Source organism: Coenobita brevimanus, chromosome 62, assembly GCF_032717465.1.
Source record: "Coenobita brevimanus isolate Jiangsu-jjx chromosome 62, ASM3271746v2, whole genome shotgun sequence".
Taxonomy (NCBI): Eukaryota; Metazoa; Arthropoda; class Malacostraca; order Decapoda; family Coenobitidae; genus Coenobita; species Coenobita brevimanus.
Genome location: NC_137015.1, coordinates 2,820,214 through 2,842,000, shown reverse-complemented (window position 1 = coordinate 2,842,000; position 21,787 = coordinate 2,820,214). Strand labels below are relative to the sequence as shown.

General features: G+C 41.6%; 2 protein-coding genes across 2 annotated transcripts in view; one reads left to right on the top strand and one right to left on the bottom strand.

The window, feature by feature from the left end:
• Nucleotides 1–21,787, bottom strand: part of LOC145404086 (uncharacterized) — a 201,806-nt gene that overhangs the window by 76,192 nt on the left and 103,827 nt on the right. The window lies entirely within an intron of this gene.
• Nucleotides 12,514–21,787, top strand: part of Pat1 (Protein interacting with APP tail-1) — a 39,277-nt gene continuing 30,003 nt past the window's right edge. Inside the window, exons 1-2 of the mRNA XM_080275569.1 lie at nucleotides 12,514–12,654; nucleotides 21,321–21,434. Of these exons, the coding sequence (XP_080131695.1) occupies nucleotides 12,514–12,654; nucleotides 21,321–21,434 (255 nt within the window). The remainder of the gene's footprint in view (nucleotides 12,655–21,320; nucleotides 21,435–21,787) is intronic.

The following is a 21,787-nucleotide window of genomic DNA, read 5'->3' as shown; positions in this document are numbered from 1 at the left end:
TCACTGTTCATTTATGTGTATTATTACTGCAACAACCCCGTAAAGCAGGAAGTTTATACACCATGTAAAATAAAACATTCAGAACTGTTTTCCTTTGGAAGAAAACGCAAACAGCAGCAATGTTTATTGTAAAAACCATCGATCTTAAGGATATACAGTATATATTTTTCCCCCTCGTGTACACACGGTGAGAGCTGTTTACAGATTCTTTGGTCATACAGTTCAAAATGCATGGTGTGTTCAACGTTCGGATACTTTTTAGTGAGTATAAGTAAACTAGTATGTTGCAAGTCAAAGGTGAGTGGAAACTGTGATGTGGAGGAAGTAGGGAGTTAAGATGATAGTGAGTGGTGAGGCAGGACAGGACGAGTACACCCTGTGAAAGAGGACCATTGTGTGATGCGGCGTTGGCAAGGGGAAAATATTTAAGAAAAAAAAAAAATCGATGAACAGGGGACAAAAAATGAGAGGGTTGGGTGTAGAGGACTGAGCGGGATAGGCGTGATGATGGTGGGTCGGACTGGGGTAATCCTCTCTGCCAAAATGCCCGTTGTAAGTCGGACAATCTGACTGTGGTGAGGCATTATCCAAGGTAGCACGAGAAGCGGCACCCAAGCTAAAAATTAATTCCATCTTGGCGGGTACACAGAATTGGTCGCGTCTTGAACACTGCATGGAGACTGGTTTTAAGCCACTCCAGGGTTAAATAAAAGCCATCTGTTGGTAACCAGTATAAGTGAAGATTCTGACATGGTAAATGGGTCAGTGTAAGACTTAATCCAGCAACAGCAATGCCAATAGCAACAAAGTAAGCAAGCGTCCATCACATACCTTGCGTACCACGACGCAAGTACAGTACAATGATGAAATTCTTAAATATATCGAAATGAAACGGTATAACTGGTATTTTGATTGGTGAGGCCTTCATCTTGCAGAAGACTTTCTGGTTAAGTATGATTTAATTTTAATAAAATATATTTGGTTAAGGAAAAATTCTGAAGATACAACTGAAGGTTAGTGTTAGTATGCCCTAACTTACCAATATCCACCTGAAGAATAACCTCTGTGAATCGTATTTCGTGAATATGGTCTCCCGCTGGGCCAGAAGGCAGAGTCTTCATGAATATCATATCCCAGTTCCAAGTAGGTGCCTGAAGCACACACTGGCAATCCAACCAGCAGGAACGAAGTGAGAAACACGACGCCCTCCATCCCCCCACAGCAGATCAAGGTGAACTGAGAGCAGAGGCCCATCCGCCCAGGGGAGCGAGCCACTGCGAAGCACAATCAGGGTTGCCATATTGGTGGACACTAGAGGTGCCCAATCCCATCCGAAAAGTCGCCCCCGAACGCCCAGTCCTCCCGTGAATTTCAGACCCAGCATTCTTCTTTGTCATCCTTAGCTTATTCTCGTAATTTAGTCGTGAAAGGAGTTGCCCTAGCATGATCTTGCCATCCTACTGCATTTATTTTCATTTATGTTCTCATGTTCTTATTCCTCTCACATCCCACGTGGGTGCTGTGTTAGCTAGGTCTACAGTCACCCCAGTATTTGCTGTTTTAGCATCCTGTGAAAACATTGCAAACAGGTTTCATACTACAAGAGGTAGATGTTGTAGTAGTAGTGGATGTAGCCCCAAGTTCGTCTGAAACGCAAACCCGGTGGACTGCAAGTGGAAATTGTGTACGGTACTCCTCCTGTACTTCTTGCACCATCCTCCTTTCGGAGGATAGGGAAGTTGTTGAGGGGTATTCGTATAGCTGGGCAGCTCTGTCACCCGGTTCTGTAGTTGCCACCACATGAAGGGATGCATCACAGTTTGTCATGCAGTGTTTACTACATACCTGTTAGGCCGGGCGCACATGCATTGAGACGCTGGCGACGCAGCACAGCACGGCAGAATGCTTCATCTCAACATTTTAAATGTAAGCGCGCACAAGGGCACGCAGGGTAGCACGTGCGTCACAGCAATTCATTTTGACAGTACTCACGATGTCGTACACCGAGGAACTTACAGAGGCTGTCAGCCAACAAAGAGTGCTGTATGACACTACTTATCCTGAGTACATAAAGAGATCTTATAAAGACGATCGAGATATAGGCTGCGATTGCATGCACTCTACAATTTAAAGATGGTGAGTATATTGCTGTATGAAAAATAATATCATGAACTTGCATACGTACACGACTGAGATATAGTCTTTCCGTTGATGTGTGCCGTTGCATCTTGTGTGTGTGTGTGTGTAAGAGAGAGAGATGGTACCACTGAACTGTAAATAATGAATCTAGCTCTTGGGATATTGCATTTATTGTAGTTAGTAAACATAAAGTAATTCTATGAAAACTGTTATATGATGCAAATTGTATTACACAACGAAATTTATCAAAAACATTAACATGCCTACAGCCTGTATCATCATTATTTTTTCCGTCATCATTACTACCCTTTTCCACTTATTCCTTCCTCTCCTAATATTTTCCTCGATGAACATTGTTTGTTATGGCAGACTTCCTCTTTCTGAATTGAAGTACAGTGTGAACTGTTGTCTCACTTGAAATGCAAGAAACAGTACATATAGATGCAATTGTGTTTAATGCTACCAGTTGGTTCTCGGGCAATGCCTCGAGTTCCTCATGTGCATCTGCTGACACATGTGTTCCCAAGTAATTGTGAAGAACACAATCCGCCTTTACCACGTTATCAACAGTATCTGCCTTTATAGTAACTGGGCACATTAATACCCTGACACACACCATAAAGCCAGCCAAGAGACAGGACGTTTGTGTTGGGCAAACCCCAGGTCCTGTCCTCCCCACTTACTGTTTTTTAACCAGATCCTACCCTATTGACCGGGCTAATGTATGGCCCGGCCTGCACTATAGGTGCAGGGAATCTTTGAACGAACGAATACTCTGAATCGAGAAGCCAATATACCAATGGCACACTCAACTGGTTGCCTTGCTAGTGACAGTCTGTAATTAAATACTTTGTTCTAAAACCTGTCCTTTGTCTTTGATTTAGGATATGGACGCAATAAATTATCTAGCAGTGGAAATGCAGCATCACCGACAAACATATATGGCAAATCTCCTTCTACACCTTCAAGGGGTTTTGGTTTAGGGAAGTTCAAAGATTTGCATACAATTTTCTCTCCAAGTGCAGAGTTGCTGAACACACGTCCAGCACTAAAGCGACCCATCGAACCCACGTCGATTGTAGTGAATTTGTTATTAGAGTCAACAGTGGCCATCAAAATAATTGAACAAGAATGCTTATAATTAAAGAAGGACGACCCACTCTTTGATTGTTTTTGGATGTATATATATTTTCCGTCTGTTGCTCCCAGACAATGTGGAAACTGCCACTTTCTTTCAAAATCACATGCCACTTTCTCCCATGTTTCCAGCGTGGGTTCTGGTAAATAAAGAGGTTGCATGTTGTTCCACACAGCAGTTGCTACATGGCTGACGATGTTTGACACTGTTCGATCCCCCATTCGGTAGCTATAACCGATGCTTTTATAGGAATCCCCAGTAGCCAGATATATGAAAAAATATTAGGCCCGACTATAATTTCACATTGATATAACTTTAATCTCTCTCTCTCTCTCTCTCCTTTTTTAATTCTTTATAGTCCTACTCTCTCTCTCTCTCTCTCTCTCTCTCTCTCTCTCTCTCTCTCCTTTTTTAATTCTTTATAGTCCTACTCTCTCTCTCTCTCTCTCTCTCTCTCTCTCCAGTCCTACATTCTTTCAAACCCTGAGCTCCATTGCACCTCTCTCTCTCTCTCTCTCTCTCTCTCTCTCTGAAAGTATGCTTATTAAAACTATTTATTCCTATTATTTTTCTTTTTTACAATTATCCATTAAAATGAAATTATGGAGACAGTATTACGGACCAAAAGAATAGGGGAAATGTTTATCAGGGGATTATTTCCTCAGTCTCTATATTCCCTAAAGACAGATGTAAGGAAATATAAACTCACCTTAAAAACACAGCCAGTTTTTCTGTACTCCCAGTTGGTTTCTGGGCGTTGCATCCTTCAGAGGATATGTCATTTTGTGTCATATTATGCACTTCTTCAAACTGATCACGGCTTAATCTGAAATAGTTCTTGTATCTTGCATCAGACAGCTCAGAGATTAAAGGAATTAATGCTGAATGGGTGTTCCTCATTTCCATGTATTCACTCCTCCACAGAGACCTCTTTCCTTTACAAATGTCATATAATAACTTTCTCGAATTCATTTTCTGAGTCGGACTCTGAACTAAGGTTTCTCAAGTAATAATCTTGAGCGACAATCATGATCACAGTACCCGCACAGGACGACAGACTGCTTCTCAATGTGTGCACCATGCCTATGCTGCCCTGTGTTGCCCTGCCCTGCCCTGCCCTGCCCTGCTCTGCGCTGCCCAGCGTCTCAATGTGCGCCCGGCCTTATAGTTGCATTATCGTTATTAGCGTACATCACCGACTAAATAAATTTAACACTGATTTATCTGGAAAGAATTTTTTGCAGCATAACCACGTCTACGCATGAAGGCTCGCATTCTCTTACTGGCTCCTTTCAGCCTGTCTCTTCGTCACACTGTTCCATCTTTATCTCTTTTCTGTCGCTACTTCAGTGGTAACTGCACCTCTGAATTGTCTGTTTGCATCCCTCCTCCACTACGCCGGTCGCGTAGCACCCGTCTATAATAGCAGCAAACTCTCAACCTTTTTCTGTCCAACTCTCTAATGCAAGACTTAACCGTTACTACATGTCCTTCATGTATGGAACAGGCCAGCTCTGGAATTGTCTTCTTCTGTCTTTCTTACTGCCTATGACCTCCAGTCTTTCAGGTGCAGTGTATCCAGGCATCGCGAAATGAACGGATCTTGTATTTGCCTTTTTTTTTTTTTTTTTTTTTTTTAAGGAACAGTCTTACTGGCTTCTGGTATTTGGTACTTCCTTCCATGGGTAAAAAGAAGTGCGTCACTGGTTGTTTCCTTTATATATATATATATATATATATATATATATATATATATATATATATATATATATATATAAGCTCTAGTACACACACACACACACACACACACTGCTCGCTGGTGCAGTGGTAACGTTCCCGCTTGCCAACTGGTGGACGGGAGTTCGCGCCTCGCTCAGGTTGCGAAAAGTTTCACTGACGAAGTGGGTGGTTACTGTCCCCCTTGAGCAAGGGGACGGGTGTGTGCGTGTGTGAAGGTCACAGCCTTGCCCTTAGATCGGACTATATGAGCTTTCAGCTCCCTTCCGGGAGGGTAAAAGCTGACCATCACGACCATCAAGTGATCCTTGACCGACCCGGTGAATTACACACATATGCCCCCCCTCCTTCGCCATTCCTTCTCTTTCCCCCTTCCTCTTTCCTCCATCTGTCAAATCCGAGGAAAGCCCATGGAGAAAAGGGTAAACCCCTACCCCTTCCCATGAGACCAAAATAGAATGATGAGAGAGAGAGAGACCTGAACCGTCTGAACACACCTCTCGCATTACATATTGCCAAAAAGAGGGGAAGACGCAACCCTGCAAAATTTAATGCAACTTCTCTTCAAAAGTAGCCCAAGTGGGCGCTAAGAGCACAGACTTGGCAACAGTCAGTCAAGCAGTGAGGGCCGTATTCTGGGTGGCATAAGAGGTTTCGTAACATTTTTCATCTGTATATTTGACATATTACAATTCACTTGAATGCTGTTTATATAGCTGCCATATCGATGTAGTTTGTGTCAGCATCATACAAGAGAATATTCAAGTGTCATGTGCAGAATAAATCTCAATGGGGGAAAAATAACGACTGGCATTACTTGGCATCTTTGCTCCAGGATGTTTGTGCGTCCAGGGCTATGTGCTTGACTGTGTGGTGGGGAAAGTTGCAACGAGCGTTGTAACCATTATTTTTCATATCAATCGGTATGTGACTACACCCAAAAACCATGGTGTGGCCACACCCACGAATGTCCAATTACTAACTGTATATAACTATTGGCTGAAGAAGGTGTGTAGCAAGACTCACCACCTTCTTTTGTTGTATTAGTGCTCTGTACTGTACCTTTTACAACAATAAATATTTCAGTTCAATTCCATATTATATTTATGTCCCCCACCCCGGCGGTATACAGTTGTTTCTCTCTGCCATGATTTTGTGAAGTCCAAAGCTTTACCATTGTTGGCGTGTTTATGATATATTTTTATCTTTAGTGGTAATGTATCATTGTTAGTTGTGCACACGGACATTTAAAGCAGAAACTGCTATGGACTTAGATTTTAGCAATGGAAGGTTCTGCGACCTTCACATATTCGAATAATCTGTCTGCTGTTCATATTAAGGCTCTGTTACTATAAGTATGTCACGATATATATATATATATATATATATATATATATATATATATATATATATATATATATATATATATATATATATATGGTAGGTGGGGGCACTCACCATCCACTCAATGTAATGCTGCTGTCAGGTGTCTGCCCTTTCCTCTCCTCTCTCCATTCCTTCCATTCTCTTCCGTCTTCTTTTACTTCATTCTTTTCTTGTCCTTCTGCCTACGGGTAACTTTACACTTCCTCTTCTATCTTTCTTTCCTTCATTCTTTCCTCTTCCTTCTGCCTGTGGGTGACTCTACACTGAGTGACAAGTCAAATGGATTCCTGTACACCAGGAAACCATTTACTACGCTGGGTGGAAACCATATAACCAAATTTTGGCGCCTGGTGGTTTAGTGAGTCATTATTGCGCTCCAATCGGATTGAGCCGGTGAAGATTTATATCCAAGGGGTGGTTGGGGTTGATTGCTCATGTAATGCCACTCAGGGATGAGTGAGGCTGGTCACTCTCATCTTAAATGTCGGGATCAACTGCTTAGCCCCGGGCTCCTACGCTCCTCATGGGGCAATGTAGGATTGGATAATGATGATACATACTGTATATATATATATATATATATATATATATATATATATATATATATATATATATATATATATATACAGAACATGCCTTTGCCAGTTTATCGGCCTTACAAACAAATTATACGACTTTTATTGTCCTTTGTGGAACAGGCGTGAGCATTATACAGTATGTGACCGGTGGGCGTGCCAGGGTGCTGAGTTCAGCAGCGAGGTAGTTAATACTTTACTCTCCCCGTGGGTTTCTTGTAAGTCTCCAGTTTCTTATCATTCTTCGGTTGAGTTTTTGTGAGCTCTGATGTATATAGTTAGTGCAACCCTCGCCAACCGTTATTGATCTAACAGCCGAACATTTCACTTTATCCGGTGAGCTTAACCCTTGACCGATTGCTCTCAAAATCAAATCACTTCATTCATGTCTGATCCTTAACACTTCTTTCAAGTTTGGTTCAGATCTTATCAAAACGGGCTGATTTGATAATGCCCTGTGACTTTGACCTTCGTCCTCTTTCTGTTACCTTGACCTTTGATTGATTATTACCAAATTCGAATCCCTTTGCCATTGCCTTACCGTGAACCTTTCCACAAAGTTTAGTTTAAATCGGATGAACACTTCAAGTTGCCATTGCCATGTGAACTTTGACCTATTTTTATGAAAAATAATAGGTCAACCCCTTGGCTAATCGTCAACTCTGTCACCAAGTTTGGTGCAAAGCGCATCAGAACTGGTTTAGTTATTTTGTTCACACACATCGCCCTGGGGAAGGGGGGAAAGAACACTTCCCCAGTATCCCAGCTTGTCGAAAGAGGCGTCTGGGAGTTTTTTTTTTTTTTTTTCTTTCTTTTTTTTCACCCATCTTTCTGTCCTTACTGTACTACTTCTCATCTTGATATTTCCGTGTTTCTTGCGGCCTTTATTTTCCCTCTACTCCTATCAGGTTAGACATCTTGTTTCTTGACCTGAGAAGTTTAAGGACCTCTGCCATTGACCCTTCCTTCCTGGGCCAAGCCTTTCAACCAACTGACCAATCAAGCAGCTTCATTGCCAAGTCACACACACATACACACTACCGGATTTAAGAAGATAACTAATAGGATGACATTTTACCTTTATCTATCTATTTATCTATCAGACTGTCTGTCCTTGTATACTCGGAAGCATAGGCCAACCTGGTTGGCAAGCAAGAAATCTCAGGAGAGTCATGGGACTTTTGAAACAAGTGTTCTTTACCCCAGTTCGTATCTACACTTGAAAATGGGACTTGGACCGTAACTTTGACCATTATGTGTCGTTGTTTTGTACCTGTAACTGAAATGGGGATTTGGACTGGAATTCTGACGGTTCTGTGTCGAGTTTTGGCATCGATTAGTATATAGGAAAACTGAATATTTGCCATAAAATTTAGTCTTCTATCTCTCTATAGCCAGACACCTTAATCCCGTTAGGGGTGTCCACAAACAAATCGTCTCCATGTCACCCTGTCGTCCGCTATCATGCTGCCCTCTCTCGAACTCACAATCCCTTTTCATACATCTCTTCATTCCATTCCATCTCATCCTCGGTCTTCGATCATGCTGCCCTAACTCGAGTACGCAATCCCTTCCGTTATACATCACTCCATTCCTCCATCTCATCCTCGGTCTCTCCCTCCCCTCTCCCCTCTTCTGCCATATCTACTAAACATATAGAAGACCTTATAGTAAGGGTATTATTAAACTCCCTCATAACATCTCAAGTGGCCGTAGCGTGTGAAGAAGTGAAACGCCAAGGTCAAGAATACCCTCAGACCGGTCAACAGAACTACGATGCGTTGGTATTCTCCAGCACTTACGATCGATTCCCTGTCTCAACGAAAGGCAAAAAAAAAGAAGAAAAAAAAATCTTCCCAAGTGTCCTTTTACTTTCAAGCAGAGAGAGAGAGAGAGGAGAGAGAGAGAGAGAGAGAGAGAGAGAGAGGGAAGGAGGGGGTGTAGGGGAAACAAAAAAGAAAAATCGTTTTAGTACTGAGAAGATCCTGTATCTTGGCATTGATAACTTGGCAAAGCGCAATTGATTAATCATTTAAATTCGATACTTAAAAAAAAAAAAAAAAAGTTTATTCTTGCTTCCACCAGAGCGTGCACCAGACTTACAAAGGATGTCTTGTGGTGTAAGGTATAATGTTTTGTTCGGTGTGTGTGTGTGTGTGTGTGTGTGTGTGATAATCATCGGGTTCGGTCCCACCTTGTCCACCTGGTATAATTATGGGTTATTACAGGGTTAAAGGAGCTGATGCGAGAATGCAGGTGGAAGGCGAAGGTGCAGGGAGCTCAGATATCCATACAGTTGGTGCGGGTCAAGCTGAGTCTGCCAACAGGCCTGGCGGCTAGGCTCAGCCTTGTGTTCTCCACAAGGTGTCTTGTGGAAAAGCATTAGACTGGAATGTGCACTATGAAGCCTGGTGACGTCAACACTGGATTCACATGGGAACGCAGTTCACAGGTGTGTACATGATTGACATTGGTGACGTCATTTCCGTACCCACTCAGTCTCTGTTCGTTGGCGCATGCCCATGTATATATGTACACCATGTGAGAATCTCTTACCATGCCTGAGATCCAGTTTGAAGAACGTGGCTAATTTCCTGACCACACTGGCCTACTGACAATATGCTTAGCACACCACATCAGGACATTCCCACGAATCCTCTGACCTGAAATTAGTCTCAGTATGATAATTTTCGACCCATCGTTAGCAACAGGAAAAAATAGTTCTCAGCTATAAATTGTGTACCCTGGTTTGCATGTCAGTGTAAAGTACCTGTTGCTATAATTTTTCTCTCCGACCAGGAGACTATGTTCTCTTGTGCTGGAGTGCTTCTGGTCTAGTGGGGTTCTAAACAAGGAGGAACACCAAAGCAGGCTCCAACACACCTTAAGAGTACAGGGTAAACACAGCAATTCCAGATGGCAGGACAAAAGATTTATTACTGCACAAGCCTCTATATACAACCTTACATCCAATATCGTGAGTTTTATATACAAGAAATGGTCAATTGTGGCAAAGGAGAATTGGGAGGGGAGATCTGGAGGGGACGTCCCTCATGACACCCGTCACAAGGATCTCTGTGGAAAAGGATGTGGCTGGCTTTTGTCTCTACGTCTGTAGGGTGTGTTGGGGTGTGGTGAATTATTTGCGGTAGGACCAAAGGGGAGACAGACTACGACTCTGGCTCCGGCAAAGCGGAGACCCGATGTCTCTCTCTCTCTCTCTCTCTCTCTCAGCCTGGGGATAGAGTATACGTGTGTCTACCCAGCGTGGGTCTAATGGTGAAGGGAGAAGGGACCCGAGATAGTCGGGACAACAAATTTATATTACTAAGCCCGAGATTCTTTTTCCAGGGGTAGGAGGGCGCTCTTTACGGGTGTGAAGGGATGTGTGTATGTGGGAGGGACTGACTCCAACTTCAGCGTCACGCTGGGGAAGCCTGCCATACTCTGAGGAGTGTGTGGTTTGGAACTCCTTTTACGTTGCCAAGCCGCCTCTACCAAGCTCGGTTGTGCCCCGTCCAGTAAGCACTCTGGAACTCCTTCTGCGTTGCCAAGCTGCCTCTAGTAAGCTCGGTTGTGCCGCCTCTAGCTAGCACGCGTGTTGCCAGGCCGCATCTAGCAAGCCCGGTTGTACTGCCTCTAGCAGGCAGTAATAGTTGATGAGCCCCTGTTGTTGTTGGTACTGGTGGCACGGGTGGCGATGTTGGCGGTCAGGCAGCTCCGTGCTAGAGGGATTTCCGGACGCTGGGCGCGCCGGCCGTTTGTGACTTGGCGCAGACACTCGCACTTCAGCTACCCAGTGGTGGTTCCTATTTGATGTGTTGCCCATCAGTGGTCGCAGTTGGAGCAGTCCCGGTTATTTTATTATCATCCATTTTTTTTTTTGCTTGTGTGCTAGCAGGATTACTCAAAAACTAAAAGAGATTTGGACCAAATTTGGTGGGTAGATAGCCCTTGTCCCAAGGAACAATCGATTAACTTTTTAGACCAGTCCAGCTGGTATTACAGATTCTGGATCCGGAAAACACTTTTTGCGAAACCCTAATCAGTGATGAGAAACCCACACCCATTATGAAAAGTTGTTTGGAAATTACGTTGCCCTTGTTGGAGAGACGCGCTCCAGTGTGTGCCCCTCTAGTTTTTAATGCTTTCATTTAGAATGTGGCAAAATTTAAGTTCCCTGCACAGTTGAGTTGCATCAACTTTACAAAGGGTCAGTCTTGAACTAAATAAATTCATTCCCAAGTGGATTCGTTGACCCTATGACCAGCGTCGCCCCATGAAACCGCCAAGTGACTGGGGTGGGGAGGGGTGGCAGTAAAGAATTTATGATTTGCTGGGACAGGAAAGTATACCCTGTGAAAATGGGTGATGTATGATTAGTGTTTTGAGTGCAGTGAAGGTATGTTTGAAATATTCTTCAAGAATGAATGAGTCAGAGGAGGTAAAGGAATGAACATGACAGTCAAAATGTGGGTGGGATGAGCCCGAATAGGGCCATAAGAGTATAGTCTGTGAAAGTGGGTGTTGTAGTTGTCTTTGAAAGCACACTTCAAGGTTTTCTTCAACAAGGAACTGTCATTTCACTCGGCGTCTTGCGACGCAACTGAAGCTGTGTGAAGGGGTAAATGATGTGCCGGTAATTCATTTAGTGTCTCGTCTGAATAATTATTGTGACTGTTGCCCTATAACCAGCGTCGCCCCATGAAACCGCCAAGTGATGGAGTGGGGAGTGGGACAGGAAAGTATACACTGTGAAAAAGGGTGATGTATGATTAGTGTTTTGAGTGCAGTGGTTAGGTTTGAAATATTCTTCAAGAATGAATGAGTCAGAGGGGGTAAGGGGATGAACGTGACGGTCAAAATGTGGGTGGGATGTGCCCGAATAGGGCCATAAGAGTATAGTCTGTGAAGTGAGTGTTGTAGTTGTCTTTGAAAGCATACTTCAAGGTTTTCTCCAACAAGGAACTGTCATTTCACTTCACTCGGCGTCTTGCGACGCAGGTAAAGCTGTGTGAAGGGGTTAATGGTGTGCTGGTTATTCATTTAGTGTCTCGTCCAAATTATTATTGTGGCTGTTACAAGATCTGAAGAAAAAAAAATGAATGCTGTTCTATTTTGTCCACTTAAAAAAAAAAAATCAGTCAGCATTTTTCGACAGTTTAGAGAACTGTGGTTGATTCCTCATTTTTTTTCCCTTTTCATTGAACATCAAGTATGGATTATTGTCTTGGGTCATGCAATATCAAATATGATAGTTCTTTAGGGTTGACATTGATCAGCTGTGTGGGGGAAACTAGTGCGTAATGGTGGAACTCATGAGTTGGACAGAATTCTCTTTTTATTGTCGTGTCCTGTAACGTTGAATTTCACAGATCTGTTAATGCTCATACTTCAAAGTAAGCTGTGTTTAATAGTCTAAGCGATATGAGAATGTTCTGTGAAAATTTGATACACCATTGAAGATACAGTTCTGATGTTAAGTTTGTACTAGAGGACTAGAACCTACTCAATGCCGAGACAGAGAAAATCACAACAATGGCCTCAGCTTACATGCTCAAGTGGTATCCTCAGACATTGTATAACTCAGCCTTGAACGTAGTTGTCCTTCATTACAAAAGTGTCAGCCATGAACTCAAAGTATTTCCTCCTTCAGTGCAGTTCGACGTGCTTTTCAAGGTTTGACTTTCCAAGATTTCGTTTTTAATTATTTGTAGCCTATCCAAGATTTACTTTAAAATATAATCAAGCAGAAATATCTCGAATTCTGTTGTGTGCATTTGATTTATGTTTGAAATCAAAAGACTTTAAATGTTTAGTAATCAGAATTAACAGGGACTGATGAATCATTCTTCAGTTCTGAGAAATGATTTAAGATCTTATTGAGGGAAACCCAGTTCTTTCTGTAAGTGTCTACAAACGTAACACCTTAGTTTGTGTCAGAATTTTCATTTTTCCTAGTTAAGATAATTTATTGCAGTAATGCATTGGAAATTAAATAATTTTCCAGACTTTCCATATTTTTCAGTTTTTAAGGTACTGGGTAATTGTTTTTGCAGTTAAATATATTGCTTTATTATTGTTTTACTTTCTTTCTCTTGCATTGCTAGGATAATTTTAAAAACTGCATGGAAGATACTAACAGTTGTCCAGCGGTAAATTCATTATCAGTATTACGTCTGCCATGGATGCATACTGCTGCTTGTTTGCATGTTGATGTTGCTGACTGAGGGGATTCATTCTCCCAGACCTCTCTGATTTTAGCCACTTAAAATTGCCTCTAAACCTAACCTTGAATGCTGTTAATACCTACCGTATCAGGCCAGGACTTCCAACCTACCACCCATCCTAATCATCCTCTGAAAGACTGCCACTCAGCATTGTGGTTAAATTTTCTCAAGAATTGCTTATCACTACTATTGATGTCTAAAAGTGATTGCACAAAGCGAAAGTGTTTCCAAAATGATCATTACCACAAGGAAGAAAAGTATAGTGAAATTGCCAGAGCAGAGTAGCCTAGACAAATTATTGATGATTTCCAGCTAACTTAATGTAAATTATGGTTGAATTATGCCCAGCCTGGGCCACAGTATGTCTTCAGTAGTCTAGAGGTGGGTGTTTTAGGACATACAAGATGAAAGAAAATGCATTAAAAAGTGAGAAAGTTAGTAATGGGAATAAATGCCTAATTGAAAAAAAAAAAAAAATAATAATAATAATGAAAAAGAAAATTTTAGTCGGCAAAATTTTTCTGCTGCTTAAAGTGTTAGCCTACTTTACTGAAAATTTTATTAGATGATGAATCTGTAATAGAGGCATTGATGGGAGAACATGTGTGGTTGTTGCAGAAGCCACTAATGTATGAAATTTGAAAATTGCCACAGTACCAGTACTAATATTGTTTCCTAACTGTAGCTTATCATGATTCTGTAAGATTATGATTCAGAAAAATGTTATCTAAGTGTTATGCATGTACTTATTAAGTTTTTATCACTGAAGATGATGCAGTGAAAGTTTTTTTGACATGGGACTTTGTGGAATGATAATGAACAGAGTGTTACATACATTGGTAACAAGCATATTAACCCTATGGTGATGTTATCTGTGTTTATTTATTTTGGAGAAACTGGAGGAAAGCTCCCATAACATATATGAGAGGGATTTGTTTTGTTTCGTTTTTGAAGGCTCCAACATGCTTGCATGCATCGGCCTTGGTCACTTAATGGCGGCTCTCAATACTGCTTTATCTATGGCAGCCTCCCTGTTCAGTCCCTTAACCCTGAGGTCACACTTAATGACCTTGTCCCACGTCTTTTTCAGTCTACCCCGTACAACCCCACCCCCAATATTAACACTTCTCACTTTCTGCACCCAGTTATCATCCCCCATCCTCTCCACATGCCCAGTCCACCTCAATCTACCTCTCCTCATAACAGCACCAATACACTCCTGTCACATCCTTCCCCTCAACTCTTCCTTGGTAAACCCAACCCCCCCAGGCCTTGCACACAGGGACACATTACACATCCACCTAATCATTGTCATTTCTGTATGTTTGAGCCTGCCCAGGTCTCACTACCATACAGTATTACACCCCTAACACATGCTGCATACAAAGATCCATTAGCATGTAGGGAGAGCCCTCTCAGTGTCAGGAGCTCCCTGAACTTCTTCCAGCTACTTCTCACCCTAGCCACAGAGCTAGCTCCAGCCCCACCTCCAGCACATAACATGTCTCACAAATAACAAAACCTTTCAACACAATCAAGAGGCTCACCAGCAAGTTTGATCCTTTCATGCCTGGTAATCTCCACCTGCTCTCCTCGACAAGCTGCACGCATAAAATCAGCATTATCTCACAGTCTGCCTCTAATACCATTATATCTCTTATGCACCCACTTGTCACAAACACTCCTCAAGATGGAATTACTTCCCACACCTTTGTGGTAAATTGCACATGTCCACTCTCCATCTTCTTTGGCAGTACCACTGCCAACCCAAGATATCATCACTTTAGTTTTAACTGCATTTACCCTTAAGCTTTCTTACCCCATACCATCTCTCCACTTCCTAAATCTTTCCTCTGTCTCCCTTTCATTCTCTGCAGTCAACACCAAATCATCAGCATACATCTCTCACAGGAGTCCATTTCTGAAGTCACGTGAGAGAAGGGAAAGAAGTTGTATGCGGCTTTCATGGATTTGGAGAAAGCATATGACAGGGTGGATAGACAAGGATTGTGGAAAGTGTTAAGAATATATGGAGTAGATGGGAAGTTGTTGAATGCTGTGAAGCGTATGTACGATGGTGCGAAGGCTGCAGTGGGTGTGGATGGTGAACTAAGTGAATTTTTCTCTTTGAAAGTTGGGTTGAAACAGGGATGTGTCATGTCTCCATGGTTGTTCAATCTGTACATGGATGGGGTAATAAAAGAGGTACAAAGTAGGGTAGTGGATGTTGGAGTGGCCCTGGTGAGAGAGGATAGTGTTTGGAAACCCCCTGTACTGTTGTTTGCAGATGATACTGTGTTGTTGAGTGAAGATGAAGGGGAGCTGCAAGGCTTGATGGATGAGTTTGGGAGAGTGTGTAAGAAACGGAATCTAAAGGTGAATGTAGGGAAGAGTAAAGTGATGCTCTTTGAGAGAGGTGAAGTCAGTGAATGTACAGCTAGGTTGGATGGTGAGGAATTGGAAAATGTGAGTACGTTTAAGTACTTGGGTAGTGTGATGAGTAAGGATGGAGGTTTGGAGGGTGAAGTGCTTGAAAGGGTACAGCAGGGAAGAAAGGTTGCTGGTTCTTTGAAAGCAGTGATAAGAAACAGGGAAGTGAGCATGGAAGTGAAAAAGTTACTACATGACAGTATTGTGATACCAACTCTAACGTACGGAAGTGAAGCTTGGACGTTGTTGGAAGGACACAAGTCGAGAGTGAGAGCAGTGGAAATGAGTTATTTAAGAGGAGCCTGTGGAGTCACATGGAGAGACAGGCTGACGAATTAGGATATAAAGGAGCGTTGTGGTGTTGATATGGATGTGATTGGAAGCGTTATGAGGAACACACTGAGGTGGTTTGGCCATGTAGAGAGGATGGAGGGTGAAAGACTGACGAAGAGAGTGTATGTGAGTGAGGTGGAGGGGGGAAGAGGGAGGGGGAGGCCGAGGATGAGATGGAGGGATGGGGTGGAGAGGTATATGAGAGAGGGGGGTGTGAGTTGGGAGCAGGGCAGTGAAATGGCGGGTGACAGGGCGACTTGGAGGCGATATGTTTGTGGCCACCCCAAACGGGATTGAGGCGTCTGGCAATAGATAGATAGAAAGATAGACGTGAGAGGGCTTCAGGTACCATGATAAACAACAAGGGATTCAAAACTGACCCCTGATGCACACCTGCATTCATGGACAGTTCATCATTCAAATCTCCATTCAGTCTTACCTGCGTGCGAGCACCTATATACATGGCCATAACTACCCTAACCAGCCACTCCTCCATCCCAAGCTTTGTCATTGTCCACTTCACCACCTCTCTGGGGACTTTGTCAAAGGCTTTCTCCAAATCAACAAAAACAAAGTACAGTTCCCTTTTCTTTCCTGTATTTTTTTCCTGAAGCTATTGAACAATGAATGTGGCATCGCTGGTTCTCCTGCCTGGCATAAACCCAAACTGCATCTTATCAGTACCCAGAATTCACCCTTTCTCTAGCTAATCATATCTGCTAGAACTCTCTCCATTACCTTCATTATCTGATCTAAAAGCTTTGTACCTTTATAATTTCCTCTTTCCAGGGCATCACCCTTCCCCTTGTACACATTTACAGTAGACTCTTCAGCCAATCATCTGGGAGAGCACACTCATATACGGTATATTCATATTTATCAGGTCAGTGACTAACCTCACTCCTATATCTCCTGAGGCCTTCAACATTTCAGCATTCAACCCAGACACACCTGCTGCCTTCCCCACCTTCATTCTGCCTGTTGCCTCACTTACAGTAGCAGCGTCAATCAAAGGCCAAGGGCCAAACACTGGATCTGCAGGCTCCAAACCATCCCTCTCCCAGTCAGGCTCCTCATTCAACAAGTCGCTATAATGCTGTCTCCATGCATCTTTAATATCCCCACTGTTCACCACTATCGTTCCTTCATCATTCTTCACACACCGCTCACCTATATTAACCCAATTAGGCTATCCTTCTTCACCTGATTTGCCACCTTAAATATCATATTCTTCCTTTCCACATGATTTAGGTTATCAGGTATTATCAAGAGATTATCTTTCATAATTGTGTAATTCATATATGACACCCAGATTCTGCAGAAATAGCATTTGTTACTAAAGATTGTATAACTTATAACACCAAAATTCTGCCAAAAAAAAATTATATTATTAAAGAGCATCAGGATTTGGTTACATCCTACAGTGTACACTGAATTGATTCTGACCAGAAACTTGTCTGTCCCTAAATCGTTCCTGTTAGGTTGGGTTAAATTAAGTTTTGTTAGGTTAGGTTAAAGTATGTTAGGTTAAGTTTGATCATGTTATTTTTTATTTATTTATTTTTTTTTAAGAGCTGAGGAAGGAAAAACATAGGAATTAAAAAAAAAAAAAAAAATCCATACACGAGATTACTGGCATCTTCCTTTTGTAAAAAATTGGTAACAGCTGGGCTTGAACAGCAGTAGGTTGAAGTTTGAGGGGAAACAACTCTGAGGAAGCAAGTTACAGAGAGATGCAGTTCGGGGAATAAAAGAATTCTGATAGGCAGAAGTTCTGCAATATGGCTGTGTGACATTCCAGTCATGAGAGCAACCAGATTCCTGTGTAGCATGAGGGAAGGCATGGAGAGGTGGCCCAATGGACACAACTTCGTCTGAGCATTTGCCATAAAAGTATCTAAAATAATGAAAGGGAGGCAACATTATTTCTTACTTGTAGGGGAGGTAGTTTGTTTGTCCAAAAGTAAAATTTACCGGTACCTATTTTTATTTTTGTCATGATTTTATGAAGTTAAGGAGTGGCCTCTCATAATGCAAGAATTAAAAGCAGTTTCCCTTAATGTTTGTTGATCAGCTTGTACTTTTACACAACAGTTTTAGGAATTTTGTAGACTAGTTGATATAGCTGACATTTTAGTAGTGAGTAACTTTTATTCTCTAGCAATGGAATATTATTGGGAATGCATAAGAGAAATTTCCATTGAACTATATGTTAAAGGATGTTTATGTAAGTTGCCTTGTTGGTACACATGGTGCAGTAATTATGTACCATTTGAGGTGATAATAATGGTCAGGGAGGATCAGGAGAGTGAAGCCCTCAAGTGAGGCATAACTGGGTAGAGGGGTGGCTTTGTCTCCAGACCATTATAATTACTTCACTATTAGCATATTAACATGGATACATTGCCTACCTAAACATCCTCAAACCAACATGGTAGACTACCAAAACATTGCCTCATAATATCAGTGATAAATTCACTTCATGTATGAGGTGGTAGCAGCCATCATCAGCTCATGATATAGCTGTTGCTACCTGTCTGTACTTCTTCCTTCATCTTTTTCATTCTCTTTCTATATCTGCATTCCTGTCTTCCTGTTTCTCTCATCCATACTATCACATTTTATTACTCTGCTTTCCACATACAGTGACAAGCCTAATTGTTTCCTCTACCAAGGAAACCATTTACAATGCTCAGTAGTAACCATATTATCAAATAGGGAGGTGATATGGAATCTACCATGGTGTCCCTGATACTGTAATTAGGTGAAGAGACACAAGTGCAGGCTTCATCTGGAACCATGCTGCCTCACTCTTCCCTTTGCAGCAAAGGAACATTGTTTCACTGTACGGGATGACCCTGGAGACGCTGTTGGTTGTCTCCAGTTGATGGGGTCTGCACAGCCAGATAAACTGGAGTTACCCAACAGCAGCTTTGTTTGTGGCAGTATTGCACTGAGAATAAATGTAAAATGTGAGATATGTCAACTGGCAGAACGAAATCCCGAGGTTCTCTGTTAGCGTGAAACTGCAAATTGGTCCTTTGATGATAATAGGAATCTAAGCTGTTTTATTCTTGCTATTGTTTCGTGTTTTCCTGAATAGGAGTGTTTCTGAGCCCTCTGATGATACGGTAATAGAAATTTAAGCTATTTCCTGTATCCATGTCACAACAGAAAGATTTTGTTCTAAGAGAGAGGGGGGGGGGGATGAAGAGAAAGGAAAAGAAAGAATACAGTGAAGCTCATTTTACTACCATTGAGGTGTAGTGCCCAAGCCAAGACAAGGGGAGTGGCCTTAATCAAATTTTTGCATTATTGTCATGTCCGTTTCTATGGGAATATTTTACTCAGATAGCGTGCAGTGCTTACAAGTAATGCAGAAATCGCTGGATGCTGTTTGTTTGACAGTAAGCACATTCCTCATCAGTCAAAAGTCTTGTATTTTATTGCAGTAGACGTGGGGAGGGCTTTAAAGTGGAGGAAAGTGTTGGATTTAAAATGTCAAAATAAAGATTAATGGCTAATTTAAGTATGAAAAGAAACCCTGGAAGCTTAAAATCTGATCCACCATTGAGTATACCGTAACTAAAATAAGAAATGTGTAAAGTGGAAAATATTAGTCTTTCAGAAAGTCTGTAAAAGTGGGAAAACTAAAAATCTAAGCCAATCTTATATATTCATTAAAAGGATACTGGTAGTTATCGGTCATTGAGATTGTCTGACAAAAATATCGTATTGGACTAATTTCTTACTGAACAAACAACAGACCTTATGGGAAAAATGAATAATGTCAGACACGCTTTGAAAAAGTCCTCCCAAAACTTAACTGAATTACATTTTGGCACAGCTAAGATTTTACCAACGATTAAGGTGAGTGGTAATGGGCTTGGGGGGGGAGGGGAAGGGGGAGGGGTTTCCAAGGCTGTATACATTCAAACCTCGATTTAAGGGACCTCCATTTAAGGGATTTCTGATTTAAGGGACTCCATATTCTACCTGACAATCGGACAAGACTGCTAAAAATGATACGTAATGTCTAGGTTATACACATTTATACAGTACCCATAAAATAATGTTCCTAATCATAAGATAAGTGAAACAGCCATTATATTTCATAATATGATTGTCTTTATATATGGTAAAGCAATGGACACTTTCAAGTAAGGGACAAGTTGATTCTCCATTTAGTCCCTTAAATCGAGGTTTGAGTGTGTATATATATATATGTGTGTGTGTGTGTGTGTGTTAGGAGTGTAATGCTGTTTGTAGTGAGACTTGGGCAGTAAAGGAAGAGGATATTGGCGGGCTCAGACATACAGCAATGACAATGATTAGGTGGATGTGCAGTGCGTCCTCAAGTGCAAGGCCTGGGGGGGGCTAGGTTTACAATGGAAGAGTTGAGAGGCAGGATGGGACAGGAGTGTATTGGTGTTGTGATGAGGAGAGGTATATTGGGATGTTTTGGGCATGTGGTGAGGATGGGGAATGATAACTGGGTGCAGAAAATGAGAAGTGTTAACATTAGGGGTAGGGTTGCAAGAAGTAGACCAAAAGAGACCTAGGATGAGATCATTGAGTGTGACCTCAGAGACAAGGGACTGAAAAGGGAGGTTGCCAGAGATCGAGCAGCATGGAGAGCCGCCACTAGGTGACTAAGGCCGATGCCTGCAAGCATTTTGGAACCTTTAAAAATGAAACGAAATGAAACATTTTATTTATATATATATATATAAATTTTTGCAAAGCCATTACTGTAGTTGGGGTATTCGAACCACTAGACCCCAAGGCATTCATTCAGTAGAATAAGGAATTTTCTGCATAGGTAAAAAACAGTCAGTCATTTTTTCAAGCCAAGGATGTGTGCAAGCAAAATGTTATTTTGAGTGAGATGTTTTTATTTGTGATACAATGGCTAAAATCATAAAAGAAAAAAATGCATTTTATATTTTTACTTTGAAACAACTTAATAATGACTAATGAGCAACTTAAAGTGACGAAAACATGTTAGTTCATCAGTTAGCTACTTAATAATGAAAGAAGTTTAAGTAAAACAACTTTAACCCTTGTGTCTGGGTGAAGTCCAATGTAGTTAATTCTTGCTGCCTTCAAGTGATTTCATTTAATTTAGGAAAGGCCTCTCATTCTAAGAGGCCTATTAAGGTCATATCTAACCCTTTTAGTTCTGTCCAAAACTGAATTACTGGTACCGGTACCCCATTTGCAATTAGCAAGAATAAAGTGATAAAGATATCATCAGAGCAAAGGGGTTAATAATGAAAGAACTACTGTACATTACCTTTGTGAAGCAACTTTAAACAAGCACTGACTAACCTCATGTATTCTGACTTCCAGCTGTACAAGTATGCCTGCTTGGAGGAGCTGCGGCGGGAGCTATGTGACTTGGATGTCCTCACCCGTATGCTTAAAGTTGGGGACAAACGTCACCTCCTCCATCATTGCTTTCAGGTAGAAGTACTTGGAATTGACTATTTAGACCAAATGGAGAGGGAAACATTGACTATTTTTGGTATGTTTTCATATGAGGGAATTGGACCACTCCCACAACTTGAATACAAGCCAGCCTCTTAGCATTTTAGCAACCATTTTTCTATATGTGATTACCATTTTCACTTATATGAGCACTATGGCCCCCTACAAACCACCATTTTATCTATCTCTATCTATTTATCCATCTATCTATCTGTCCTATCTATCTGTCTATATCTGTCTATCTATTTATCTATCTATCTATGTATCTATTTATGTATATATGTATCTATCTATATACAAGTATATATATCATCGTCATCATACCACTG